This window comes from Alligator mississippiensis, chromosome 1 (genome assembly GCF_030867095.1).
Source record: "Alligator mississippiensis isolate rAllMis1 chromosome 1, rAllMis1, whole genome shotgun sequence".
Lineage (NCBI taxonomy): Eukaryota > Metazoa > Chordata > Crocodylia > Alligatoridae > Alligator > Alligator mississippiensis.
In genome coordinates this window covers 133,591,964-133,606,351 of record NC_081824.1, presented here as the reverse complement: position 1 = coordinate 133,606,351, position 14,388 = coordinate 133,591,964, and the positions used below count along the sequence as shown (strand labels likewise).

The following is a 14,388-nucleotide window of genomic DNA, read 5'->3' as shown; positions in this document are numbered from 1 at the left end:
GAGGCACAGGGCTGGAAGCGAATTCCAGAGGTCATCGAGTCCATCCTCCTGCCCGAGAGAGCATCATCCCTATCTAAACCATCCTATACAACTATAATCTAAACACTACGTAAGAGTACCATCAGCCCTGACTCAACATAGACCTAACACCCTAACCCACTGGTCACCAATCAGTGGATCTTGATCCACTAGCAGATCTCAGAGCCTCTTGCAGTAGACCTCAGAGGCTCTTGGAGTCTATCCGAGGCTGGAATGGGGGGGGGGGGGCGGGGTCGTCGAGTGTGTGGGGGTGAGTATAAGCAAAGGGTATGTGGGGGCGTTAGGTCCCCCCACAACTCCCCCCAGTGGTGCACAGCCCCCACCAGTAACAGCAGCAGCAGGACCTCAGGTTGCTTATGGCACGTGATAGGCCAGGGGTGGGCAAAATACTGCCTGTGAGCCACATCCGGCCCGCAAGGCCACTCTATCTGGCCTGCGGGGCCCCTAAAAAATTTAGAAAATTAATATTGATCTGCCCTTGGCTACCTGTCAAAGGTTACAGGAGCCAGGGCAGTAGGACCCAGGGGGAGCTGGTGGCAGAACTAAGCAGCCGCAGCAGCAAGCCTGGTCTGCACCCTGCTCTAGCCCCACCCACCCTGAGCCCCAGCTGGAAGCCTCTGCCTAGCAGAGGTTTCTGGCTTGGGACTATTCCTGCCTCCCTGCACCAAGGGAAATACAGATAAGGAAGTAGTGGACAGAGGCAGGGGAGGACCGCAGGCGATCGTCCCAGTCCTCAAGGCCAGCCGGGCCACCTCCTACAGTACCGGTGCTGCGGCTAGGAACCCCATGGTGCTGGAGCGGCCAGCTGGCCCACAAGCAGGTGTGGGGAAGGGGCAGCAAGCAGGCGCGCAGAGTGCAGTGACAGCTGGGTGGGAGCATGGGGCCCACACTGATGCATGAGGGCCAACACCAAAAGGGGCCTAAAGCGGGGCAGCAGGAACTTAGGGCTGGGCTGGCAGGGGCTCTATGGAGCCGGGCTGGCTCCCTCCTATCCTTGCTCGAGCAGTACAGCCCAGCTCCATAGAGCCCCTGGCAGCCCAGACCCCGCACTCCTGCTGCCACGCTCTGGGCCCCTCCAGCACTGGCTCCAGTGCACCAGCATGGGCCCTACACTCCTGCCCGGCTGTTGCTGCACTCTGTGCGCCCGCTTGCTGCCCCTTCCCCCCCTACCTGCCACAGCTATTTACCCACTCCCCCCCCCCCCCCCAGCTGCTGGTCAGCAGACCAAACACTCCAGCACCATGTGGGTCCCAGCTGCAGCGGCCAGGGGGGGGAGGAGGAGAGAACGAGGAAGTGGCAGAAGTGCAGCAGTGGCAGACAGGGGAGCACGGGGCCCACACCAGTGCCCTGGGGCCAGAAGCGCTGAGCCTGGGCTTAAAGAAGTGGTGGCAGGGGCTCTGCCTACTGCAGTTCGGGGGTGGGGGTGGGCTGTGGGCAACCCTCCCCTTCACACAAGCCACAAGTCTCCCCAGCCACCCTCCCCCATGCCTATCCCCCCCAACAAATTCCACACACACTCCCCCACACTGCACAAACCTGTACCCACCCACCCTCTCCCATAATATACAAGAGTAAGACTTCATTTTAAGCTATTATACTATGGCCTCCATGTATACTACACAAATACATGTAAATCTGGACAAAAATATTTTTTGAGATGAGATTAATGAATGCTGTAGTACATGTTTGATTTTTAGAATAATTTGGTATTTTTCTGGTTCAGAGATACAGACCCCCTTGCTGAAAGGAGTAATTCTGGTGGGGCAATAGGAGGGACTTCTGGTGGCAAAGGTCAGGGGTTAGGGGGCAGGACTTCTGGTCCCAAGATGGCGACCAGGGGGTGGGGCACCTGTCAAGGGGTAGGGCTACCCATGCAGCCCTCAACAGCTGGCCAGAACTTGGTAAGCAACCCTCTGCCTTAAATTGCCTGCTCCTGTGACAGACAGACCCCCTGGGCAGTGTATGGCTCTAGCTGAGTCCCAGAATCTGTATATGGTGGCAGAGAGTAGGGCCAGGCTGCTGGCTCCATCATGTAGGGCTCCCCACAACTTATGTGGAACTCCTGGGACTCAACTGAGGCAGCAGGAAGCAGGACTGAACCAGCCCAGCCCCACCACCTCTCCCAGCCACGTCTTGGGAGCTGTACATGGCGGCAGGGAGCAGGGCCAACCTGCTGGCTCCATTGCATGGAGCTCCCAGCTGAGTCCTGTGAGCTATGGGGAGCCCAGTCCACTCAAGCCCCATACTCCTGTCCACCTGCCATGGTACTGATCCCATGCTCCCACCCAGCTGCAGCTTCCCTCCCATACCCCCCACCTGCCTATCTCCTGCCAAAAGAGTGCTGCAGCAGGGACAGGAGGAGCCGCTGAAGGCTGGGGGAGCCTAGCAGTTCCCCGAGCAGCTGCAGCAGTAGCAGCTCCACCTGGAAACCATGCACACTGGCTAGGGACAGGGCTGGGGCCAGAGCCAGGGCCCTCCTGCAAGAAAGGGCTAGAGCGTAGCATGCTCCCCATACAGGAGTAAGCAAGACTTGGCCTCACATGGAATGTGTGGGCAGCCATGGACTGGGCTGTATACAATTGGTGTGTGCCCACCCACAGGCTGGATGAAAAGTTGCCTGACAGGCCATATCCATCCAGCCCACAAGCCTTATTTTGCCCACCCCTGAGCTAATCCCTAATATTTGGTCTGCTACCAATACATTGTGTCACCTTTGTTGTTCTGTTTTCCTGCTCATACAAAGAGAAAAAAAGCTATTTTCTTTGTAAAGGTTTTGAGATATGTGGAGTAAATATTTGATGGTATTGAGGTATCATTATTAACCATGTAATTAAGGTAACGTTTCATCAAAATCCTGCAGAATTTCTAGTGCACTGCAACCCTTTATTTGCTACAATGTTTTTAAACTGTCCTACTTTCAAGTCTAAGAGCCACTAATTTCCTTGCTGCCAAATAGTCAAAATAAAAATTCATATCCAGGGGGGCCCAGTTTTGCTTTTGTATTGCCTCCTTTCTTTCCTCTTCCTATTTGCCTATTTTTACTCATTTTCCAGACCTTTAACTGCTTAATCTGATACATCTTTTGATCCATCGTTTTTCAGTGCTGTTAATTTTTAATTAGAATGTCATTTATAGTTAATTAAAATAAAAGCCCAGAAATACTGAATATCATGCCAAAGAAAAAAAAGAGTACATATTTCATAAATTTGTAACCATGAAAAGCAGCAGCAATTGAACAATCTTAAACTCTCAGTTCTACCACAAAAATATAAAAGTGACTGCAGATTTTCACATTTACTCAAATGTGGAAATGTTCAACTCATTTCTCAAATTTCACTTACTCTAAGAATATGTTTGCTGTTTAAAAAAAAAAAAATCTTAACTGCCACACTTGCAAATGCATCTTAATCACCAACATTCAAACTGGGCTAATTATTTCCCACATGCGGTAATACAACTAAAGCAAACCCCCATTACATCTACATAATCTCATTACTATTATATGTAACCATAAATTTGAGAATATATACAAATTGAAAAGGTGATTTGTAAATTTTTCAAATATCAGATTATATATAGCAAGGAAAGGTATATGAGCAAGTAAAAACAATACAAGTTGAAGAGGAGACAGGCAAAAACAGTAGCCCAGTTTTACCTTTATAGCTTTGATTGCTGCCTTGGTGATCTGTGTCATTTTAGCCTTGGAAATGGGTGGTTTGTAATCATTTAGCGAGTATAACTGAAAAAAAAAATTGGTATATAATAATATATAAATGACAGAACTATCATTTTAATCTGATTTGAAGTACCTTGCTAAACAGAAAAAAAACGTCCTTTGAATTAAAAGCCCATGCATAAACGTGGAAATTTTAGCACTATTTCACCTCTAAAATGGAAGAAGAGAGTTTCCATTCAATAGTCTATTGTATAAAGTTACAGGCAGTGAAATTAATCACAGAAGACTCCAGCAAACACCACTGCACAGGACAAGTTTATATCTTTGAACACAATGGCAACAATCCTTGGGTGGGAGGGAGGGGGGTGACAGAATACTTATTTTAACAGACATTATGGTACTTTCACACAAGACTGGAAAACTCTTGATCCCTTTTCTTAGGGCACATATTTGTTCAAAGGATAAATTCTGACTGCAGAACTAACTCATTCTTTAATTTAGTTTCTAACCTGACTTAGAACTTCCTAAATATGCAGTGAAGCCTCCAGTTGAAACAACAGCTCTCAAATGCAAACAGTCTTCATTTATCTCGATAGAAAATTAACTCTTTTCTATGCTTATTCCCTGCCACAGTCACCAAAAGTTGTATCTCCGCTCAGTCACCAGACAGCACGTCGACCCTGGACCTTGTGGCAGTTTTGCACATCTCCTATAAGCAGCTGTGCCACTAGTGTACAAAGAACACCCTGCTGAAGGAACCACAGCAACCAGCAGAGGCCTTACTCTACTCAGCAGAAATAGAGTAACTTTGACAGGAGGAAGAAAGGTTCTGTTGCCACAGAAGAACTTTGAGAACGAATTAGCTCAATGTTTTGTAGGCAGAAGTGGAATTATGCTGGTAAAATGTTGTGGTGTAGACTAAGATTCAGAAATTTTGTCCCCCAAAAATATCAAACTTAAAAATTATTTATTTATGTAGCTGTGATCTTAATTTGAACGTGTGGTTATGTAATTTAATCAAGCAACTGCATATACAAGAGCCAAAAATATACAGGTGGTGTTTATCCACCTTGTAGTCTCTGCATCATGTTTCCCGGAATGATGATATATACAGTAATTCATTTACTACCTAAATAGGGATTGTATTCCTCCATCCTCTGTATTTGTATGTAACATACCATTATTAGACGTGATCCAGTATGACAAATTTCATTAGATACTTGCTGCAGAGACTACAGTATTATACAATCCTAACTTTGCAGCTGACTGGCAGCCTATAGCTAAAAATACAATTTATCCCTCTCCACTGAATGAACCTGACATCTGTACTCTAAAGCAGTTTATTTGCTGAGAAAGCCTCAGGCTGTTTGCAGCATACTGTTATAAAATTCATTTCCTTTCCTCCATACTGTCACTGCTATCAGACGTAGGCAGTCAGTCTGCTGTTTTTACATACATGACAACACATCAGTGGAACAGCCAGATACAGAATCCCAAACAAAAACGTTTCACAACTGCCTTAAATAATAACCTTAAAGTCACCTGCTATGTATGCCAACTCTTTAAATTACTCATCTCTTTACATAGTTAGCCACTGTACCTTAATATTTACTACATTAAAAAGCAGTTATATGGCAGATTGCTAGGCAGGGTGGCACCTTACAGACTGTTGGAAGAAAAGTGGTTAATATTACAGAATCCAGGACTCAGAATAGGAAATAACAGACTTATGATCAATTATGGTTGCACAGGCAATCTTGTCATATGCCTATATTATAAAGGTCTTTAATTATACAATAGTCACGTAGAATCAATAATCATCATTATGACAATTAAAAAAAAATCATACTATAATAATTTATCATTTCCTATTATTTTTGGATGTGTCAAAAGATCTCCTAATTTGTTTTAAAAAATCCACCGTGTGTAAACAAGAAAATTTGCATCTTTATATCCACAACACAGTGCTCTTTCACTTGAAGTACTGGAGTAAACTTCTCTGTGTAGTCTTACTACTAGGGGAGCCCAATGCTTCATACAAACATTCAGTTTCTCCTGGAAGAGTCACTGATCTCCCAAGAGAAACCATGAGTGTACAGCTGTTCAGGCTTTTTCTCCTGTGGTAAAAAGTGGCCACTTCAAGAGAAAAATAACATGGGAACAACCAAAGTTAAATCACTGCCAGAAGAGTTTCTCCCATCTCTTTGGACAGCAAAGATCTATACATGCTATGGCTTCTCTCAGATTAGACTCCCAGCTTTTTCTCTGCCCCCAGGCGGACAGTATCAGTTGCTGGACTCTACTGCTCCTGAACATTCCCGCTTTGCAATCCCCACATTATACTGCAGGGAACCGGACGCTGACTTTGGCCAGGCTGGGTAAGCCAATCAGGGCTACTCTCTGCACTGCTGCAATGTCGCCAGGGCAACTGCAGAGCACACCAAGATGTGGGCACAGGGATGTGTGCCCCCCCACCCCGGCTGCACAGTGTCAGTACTGCAAGCTGTTCACTTTTCAGGGCCTCAACATTCAAATGTCTGTACATGTGGTTCTGGGTAAGGTTCTCTAACCAGAGAGCAAATCTGAGTTCTCCCAGGTTATCTGAATGTGTGTACACACCCTGATAAAGATTCTTCATTGGAAGATTTCAGAGGCACTTGGCTAGACAACAAAAGAAATGTGCAAACTTGTATTTCAAATTTAAATTAAATGTTCAAAAGAGAAGCACCACTAGCAGTTACAAATTCTGTTGCCCTCCCCCTCCAACCTTCTCTCTATTCCAGCATTACCCAACTTTTTTGCCCCACGGCACACTTACCTAAATAAAAAAGCACTGCGGCACGCTGGACGCAGAGCTGGGGGGGGGATGGCCAGCTGGACGGCATTTTGGGCCAGAGCCACACTCCCTGTCCATCTGTGTCTGCAGCAGCAGCAGGCGGGGGCGTGGCTCCAGCCCAAACTGCCATGGCACACCTGGACATGCCTGACCGCATACCAGTGTGCTGCAGCACACAAGCTGGGAAACACTGCTCTATTCCCTTCTGTTCTTACCCATTATTTCTTAGTTCCTGTTCCTAATCTTCATGCCAACATCCCCCTTTGCCTCTTGGACATCCTACCCGTTTTGCTGGTCCTGTTCCACCTTCTGTGGCCCTATCAAGCCCCCAACCTTCACAAGCAAAGCCCCTATTCCTTCCCATTCTGCTCCCCCTGCTTTCCATGCCTTCTGCTTCTCCTTCGCTCCCATCTTCACCTCCTGGATACTGCGCCTCCTTCAACCATTCAGGTTCCTACCCCTTTCCTACTCCTATTCCTCACCCTCTATTTCAGTCAGACTGCTTCATCTCCTTCTTCCATGCAGGTACAGCATCATCAGCAATTACTGACAAGTCAAAAAGAGATGGCCTTCCTCAGCAGTGGAAAGGGGCATTGTATGAAAAATTCTTCTCGCACCTTGAGTTAGATTCTTAGTTGCTCAGTGAGGACAGTACATACACAGCCCTGTCAGCATGTAAGAGCTGAGAGGGGATCCAGCATGGCTAGTGAAGAAAATCTTCAATTAATTTAGCTCCCAAATTCTTACAAACCTTTACTATGTTATGTGTAATATTTTAAAGTAGGGGTACTCAACCTCCAGCCCATGGGTCAAGTATGGCCCGTGGAGCCATGGCATCTGGCCACACAATGCAGCAGCATGGGAGCAGGGGCCATTAATACCACCTCTCTTCCCCATGGGGCTGGGCCACACTCCCAATCCCTCCACTGGGTTGGGCCTGGCCATGCCCCTTCCCCCTCAGTGGGGCTGGATCAGGGCTGGAATGCCCCTGCCCCCTCTGCATGGTGGCATGGGGCCACACCCATACCCACCACAAATGCCAGATTAGGACCACTGACTGGACCTGGCCCACACAGACCAAACGCTGCACATCTGGCCCACTGGGATTAAAAAAAAAAAAAAAGGCTGAGCACCACTGTTCTAAAAGTTTAAAGTTTAGAAAATGCCCAGGGGCAAGACAGGTAATAGGACTCTTGAAACCAAGGCACCCTCAGCTGTAAAATTCAAGTCCCTGTTCTAAAACAAGACCTTAGAGCATCTCAACCAAGTGGTTGTAAAAATATTTAACATAAGCAAAATAAACCTAAACTGGATCTTTGAAACAGATGAGCTACTCCAATTGAAACCCCCCTTCTACCCAAAAAACCCCACCCAATCCTAAACAGAACCCCAACAAGAAACAAACCGTCAGAATGACTGAAGTTTGGCAAAGGAACTGACTACTGAAAGTGTGATCTTCTAGAGGGAAGTATTACACAATAACTAAAGGGACGGCAGAGGTAACAATACCCAAGACGCTTTTTCTCATGAACTTGTTCTTCAGCGGTTTGACTTCCAGAATGTTGGAAGTGGAGTGGCATTTCTTGCCTCAATTAAACTTTGAGAAGTTATTTTATCAGTCTACCACACTCAGAGGTATTTCAATTTTAACTTTAACATATGAAAAGATGTTTGATAGGTACACCTCATTTATAAAGAACAATGTATGTTAATTTTTTTAACTTTTAAAAACAGTCACTGTTCAGGGTTGTCAGGAGATCAAACATGCATATAATACAAGCCCTGTAATTTGGTCACAAAAATTACTGTATTTATTTGAATTCAAGACAAAGTTTTTCCCCCCATAATCTGCATTTGGGGGGGGGGGTAGGAAAAGCCCCTCATCCTAGATTTGCATACAAAGCAGAGTGAGGAACAGGCAACTGCTGCAACTCTGGCCTTAAAGCCCAGGTCGAGGCCAGAGTCAGACCCACAGTGGCCTCTGCTTCTCCTGCTGTAGTGGTTGGGAGGGCAACACAAATTTAAGACAACCCTTTGATGTGCAAGTTCTATTTCTGGAAAATTATAACACATTCTAAATTTTGTGCACATAGAATCTAAATTATTAGAGATGTCTTAAATTCAGCATCAACTCAGATTCAAGTAAGTGTAGTATCTGAGCTTCTAGAGAGAGTAGGTTTAGTGGAATGCAGAAAAGGAAGGAATTCAAGACAGTGGTTACATATACTGTGTAGACACTCTGCATAACTGCACATTGAATTAAATACTTAAGTATTTTTATTTCAGTTATTACAGTCATACCAATATGGTTAGAGACCAGTTTGCAGACATGCAACAAAGAGAACAAAATAGGCCTTGCACAAGGCTTTGCACTGTTTTAGTGGCAAACAGAAAATATTTTCCTAAACCAGGGGTTTTCAACCTTTTTCAATAAGTGTACCCCCAGCAGCCCCCTTTTTAATACGTGTACCCCCGGGGGGGGGGAAGGGGAACAGGGTGGCAAGCAGCCGGATGCCAAACAGGGGGGAGGGGGAGTGGTGAGCAGCCAGATGTGGAGCAGGGCCATGGCAAGCAGTGGAGCAGTGGCAGTGCAGCATCTGTGCAGCCCTGCTGTTGCCTTCTTCCTGTGAGGTAGTGGTGCAGGGTAGTGGTGGTGGTTTGTCCCCGCCCACCCCCGTGTACTACCTGGGACCTTTCAAAGTACGCTCAGGGGTACATGTACCCCTGGTTGACAATCCCTGCCCTAAACCACTTCCTGACACCTAGAATGTTTTGTCCATATGGGTTTGGACCTGACAGACACAATACCCACACATGTATCCCTCAAAGCCTTTTCTTTGTTCATCTAATGGGATAAGCACTTTTTTTCTTTTTTAAAAGTTTAATCCACCTCTTCATGGTCAGTCCCCTTACTACCCAACACAGCAAAGTAAAAGGTGGATTAACTGTTCTGGCATCTGCCAAATAAGAGTTTGCAAGACCAAATTAAATCCAAAAATTAAATAAAATATATATTTCTGATTTAGATTTTTACATAAAGCAGCATGGAAATCATCCTTCCCACAGCAACTATAATATTGCTGCTACACTGCAAATGAAGGCAATTCTTTACTTATTACAGTAAAAGCTGTGTTATCCAGCACCGTACCATGTGGAATGCTCAATTAACCAGCATGCTGATGGACGCGGCAAAAGCAAAACTGGAAGTCTCACAATGGCACTTCTGGTTTCCCCAAGTCCCACTTTGCCAACGCAGCCTGTGTGGGCCCACCCCTCCCTGGCCCCCAGCACACTGATGCCAGGGAGTGAAAGCCCTGGTGGACCGGATGCAGCAGGAGGGGCAGTGGCCCGAACAGGCAAAGACGCCTCTCAGATAACTGGCATATTTGATTAACCAGCACTCCCCATTCCCCGTGGATGCCAGATAACACAGCTTTTACTGTAATTTGGTTTGTCCAAACAGTTATTTTGACACAAATGTTCATTACGAGTGAAATCATAAAGAGTTAACAACAAAATCTCCATTTCTTAAAGACTGTTACATATCCTATGAAGCAGTATAGAGTAATTGCTGTGATTCAAAATTTAGGAAGTGTTTAAGTCTTCCTGTGTGCTTCAGAAACTCTCACGCAATCTCTGCTTTTAACTGGTACAAGACTGACAACTGATAGAATCTATTATCTTTTCCATACAATTATACTCAAAGTTCAGTATAGTACAGTTTTTCTGCTTTGATAATGTGCTATTAAAAATATGGCAATGTGAACCAAAAGGAAAGAAGCCTGTCCTATGCCAATAAACAAGTTCAATAATCATATTTCTTATGATAGCTGGCCTCATTACACACGGAGCATCTTTCAGTAAACTGTTATTGTTAACTTCTACAGTAAAAGTCGCATTATCCGGCACTTTATTAACTGGCATCCCAATCTATGTTGCAAAAGCAAAATTGGAAGTCCCACTTTGGCCAACGGCCCAGGGCAAAGCAGCCTGCGTGGGGACCTCCTCCCCATCCTCCAGCACACTGACACCAAGGAGGGGTGGTGGCCTGAACAGGCAAAGACACCTGTTCGCACCTCTCAGGTAACCGGCATATTTGGTTATCCGGCACCCCCCATTCCCCATGGGTGCCAGGTAACAGAGCTTTTGCTGTAGCCGTTTTATGGAAAATACAGATCTTGAATTTAGCCCTTGACACTTAAGCAAATAAAAATTATTTTACAGTACTTTTTTCCTTAAAGTGCTGTCTTTTATAGAAGACAAACACATTTTATTCTAAAGGAAGAAGTCATGTAGATTACTGGTGTACTAACTGCTACGTAGTAACAAACTAAACCTTTAGGATCAGGAATTTTTTTTTCCTCTACGGAGAGTGTTACACAGAACCTGCAAATTGCAGCTAGTTATCATTGGGCTATTTTACAAAGATTAGTTGAATATGGTAACCTTTGTTTTTAAACATGTTCTCTTACATTCCTTATCAAATTGCAACTTTAAGTGCTAATTTCTGTTCAACCATGAAAAAGGAACTTAAGTCATGAGCCTAGAATAAATCAAACAAGACATAGCTAATTGCACAGCTTGTGGTCACCTTCAATCTGAATTACAAGCGTCTTCATGTAGGCACTCTTCCTATGTGACAACCAGCCACGAGTGTACTTGACTGCATTTATACTAAATTATTATTATGCTACTAACCAGCAATGATCTTTCAACTGCAGTATTTAAACAGCAGATTTTATTTGCCATCTTGCTCAGACCGCTCTGCTTGGAAAAACTTCTTGCCCAAAGGTTCTTGGAAAGTTTTCAGTGTGACATCTTCCTCAATCAAAGCCTAGAGAAATTCTAATCCCATTTTCCAGAGTGCACACATTTATTCCAGATATTTGGCTGAAACAGTAATTAGAGTCTTCTGAATTATTTGGGGGAAATTATTTTAAATCAAGGGGAAAAGTTACACGTTTTTTGGTTCTATTTAAAATGTAATAGCTTTTTCTTCCAAGGATATTTCCTATTTTGACCATGACTGAAAATACCACTGTACCATTCCAGGTTGTATTTTACTTAACCAGCATAAGTGAAGAACATCTTTAATTCAGAAGCTTATTTTTTCTAAACCATCCCAGGCACAAGTCTGTCTAACCTGTTCTTGGAAATTGCCAGGGATGGAAAGTCTACAACTTCTCTATACAGACTATTTCAATGCTTGACAACCACCACATTCAGAATCTAAATTTCCTCTGCTGCAGCTTGACGTTACTGTCCTGTCATCTATGGCCAGAGACAAGTCCATCTCTATCCTCTCTCTAAATCACCCTTTAGGTATTTAAAAACTGTTATCAACACCCGCCCCCCAAGTCATCTCTTCATCAAACTAAATGACCTTAGTTCTTTCAGCCTTTCCTCGTAATTTCCCAGGCTTCTAATCATTTTTGTTGTTCCCCACTGGACTCTTTCCAGTCTGTCCACAACTTTTTTGAAGTGTGGGGCCAAAAAAGGACACAGTACTTCAGGTGTGACCTCACCAATACTTACTAAAAGAACCATTTCCCTTGATTTGCAAGCAACACTCCTGTTAATACAGCCCAGGATACAGTTGGCCTTTTTTGCAAAAAGAGCACTGTTGGCTCATACTCAGCTTATGGTTTATTGCAGGGATGTCAAACACACAGCCTGTGGGCTAAATCCAGCCCATGGAGGCATACGACCTAGGCCAGGGGCAGGCAATTATTTCGGGCGGAGGGCCACCTACTTAGTTCTGGCAAGGCATCGAGGGCTGCATGACAGGCATCCAGGGGCAAATAAATATTAACATTCTACATTTTTTAGGGGCCCCGCGGGCCGGATAGAATGGCCTGGTGGGCTGCATCCAGCCTTTGGGCTGCATTTTGCCCACCCCTTGGACCAACCCTGTATGCAAAGGTCTGGCACACAGGCTGGACCACTGATGCTGCCCCCAGGGTGGGGGGGCCTGTGCTAGCTCTGCATGGTGGCATCATGGCCAGTCCAGATTGGGGTGTGCCAAGCCCAGAAGACAGGCCAGTAGTCCATCAGGGTACTGCATTCTGTGCGCCATGTTGGGCCCCTGTGCCGTGGGCAGCACCAGGTCCAGCATACATGCCGCAAGCAGCACACACTGGCTACACTTCAGAGCTCATAACACACACATCCAAGGCTAGCACAGGGAGCGTGTTGCATATGGCACCCACCAGCTGGGCTCTATGTGCTGGCTCCAGCACAACCCAACCTGGCCCAGAAACCCTCACCTGATGCATGGCACCAGATGAGTTAAGACTCTTCAGTCTACTGTAACCCTGGGATCCCTGTGAGAAGTACTGCACCCTAGCTAGCCATTCACCACTCTATATTTGCATATGAAATTATGCCATCTCAAATACAGGACTTTACACTTGCCCTTGTTGAAGCTCATCTGTTTGACTGTCCAGGGTGGCATTAAATATACTTAATATTTAAATAATAGAAAAAATTAATATAAAGGTTTAATTAAATACATTTGCAAACTGCCAGATTTAAATCAATATCTGAGATGATCCATATAGGCTTTAAAAGCACTCCATCCTGACCTTAACTAGCCTACAGTCTGTTAGATCCTTGTCCACGTCTTCATTCTTCTTGCCGAGTTATAAGAAAATATGCCCTAAAGTCCTTCATGTCTGAAGGATTCTGCTTCCACTAAAGACAAGGACTATTAAAATTGAATGTAATCCGAATTTGGCTTTTCAGACTTGCTCCGAATGGTCTTAAATCACCCAAACTGACACAAAACAGACTTTGGCAGCATGCTAAAACAGTTTTTGTGCTGACTCTCCAGCAGTCTCTTTTGATGAGTTTTAGTCTAGAGATGGAAAATACGTTTTCCTTAGAATCACTCTCTCTCACAAGTCTCATAATATGATCTCAATCAACAATTCTCGAAGTGCAGGGTATGTAATCCTAGGGAGAATACAAAAGCTAGATGGCAGCATAGAGTACAAGTAGCAGCAATTAGAAAAAGTAGCAGGGAAGTAGGGGAAGAGTGACTGTAGCCAGCTTTGCCACAGTGGGGCATAAACACACAAATGTTGTGAAACACTGCCTTAAATGACCATCCCTGGACATTTATTTGCAGTCTAGCACAAATAAGGTTGCTGCTTACTGCTTCCTTTCCAAGGCCACCTGTAGTTCACTCTTCTGGCTTAACTTCCTCTCATCCCAAGGAAAGAACAACTGGTTGATCTTTTTTTTCTGAACTCAGTCCAGGTGCATAATGGTAGTTCCCCCGACAACAAAATGGGCAATAATCCTTATCTAGACATTTTATCCAAGACATGGAACAAAAAGAGGTTCTGCTGCATGCGTCTTCATTTGTCTGACATGCTGGAGTAAAGCCACTGCTATGGCCAAACCATCTGAGAAATTAAAACTTTAGTTTCATTATAATTTAGCAAAAAAATCCAGAGATCCCAAGGCTCTACAACAGTAAGCTCTGTTGACCACATTTCTGAGGACTTCCATGTATGGGGAGGTGTGTTTTAAGTCACCCTAACTCCAGATTCATTCCCTTCTCTTTTTCCAACCTCGCCCCCCAGATAAAGGTTAATGAATTTTTTGTTTTTGTTTGACAGTCATGGAGCAGGCTCCTCAGGTTCTATGGAACCTGCGCTTTTATATTGTACTAGCCAACTGCCCATCAAAAACAACAGGGGAAGAGTGGTGGGGGTGGCCTGGGACAGCAGCCTGCGTCAGGCCCTACTCCCCCCCACCTTCAGGGCTGGGCCTGCTCCCTGTCTCCCCCCTGGCCACTCTGTCACTAGGGCCAAGCCATCCTCCCACATCT

At 45.1% G+C, this 14,388-nt stretch overlaps 1 protein-coding gene across 10 annotated transcripts in view; it reads right to left on the bottom strand.

Moving 5' to 3' along the window:
- SCAF8 (SR-related CTD associated factor 8) overlaps positions 1–14,388 on the bottom strand; it is a 180,551-nt gene that overhangs the window by 129,209 nt on the left and 36,954 nt on the right. For all 10 annotated transcript variants that reach the window (XM_059714259.1, XM_059714278.1, XM_059714257.1 and 7 more), the window contains one exon: positions 3,695–3,778. In XM_059714259.1, coding sequence (XP_059570242.1) covers positions 3,695–3,778 — 84 coding nt within the window. The remainder of the gene's footprint in view (positions 1–3,694; positions 3,779–14,388) is intronic.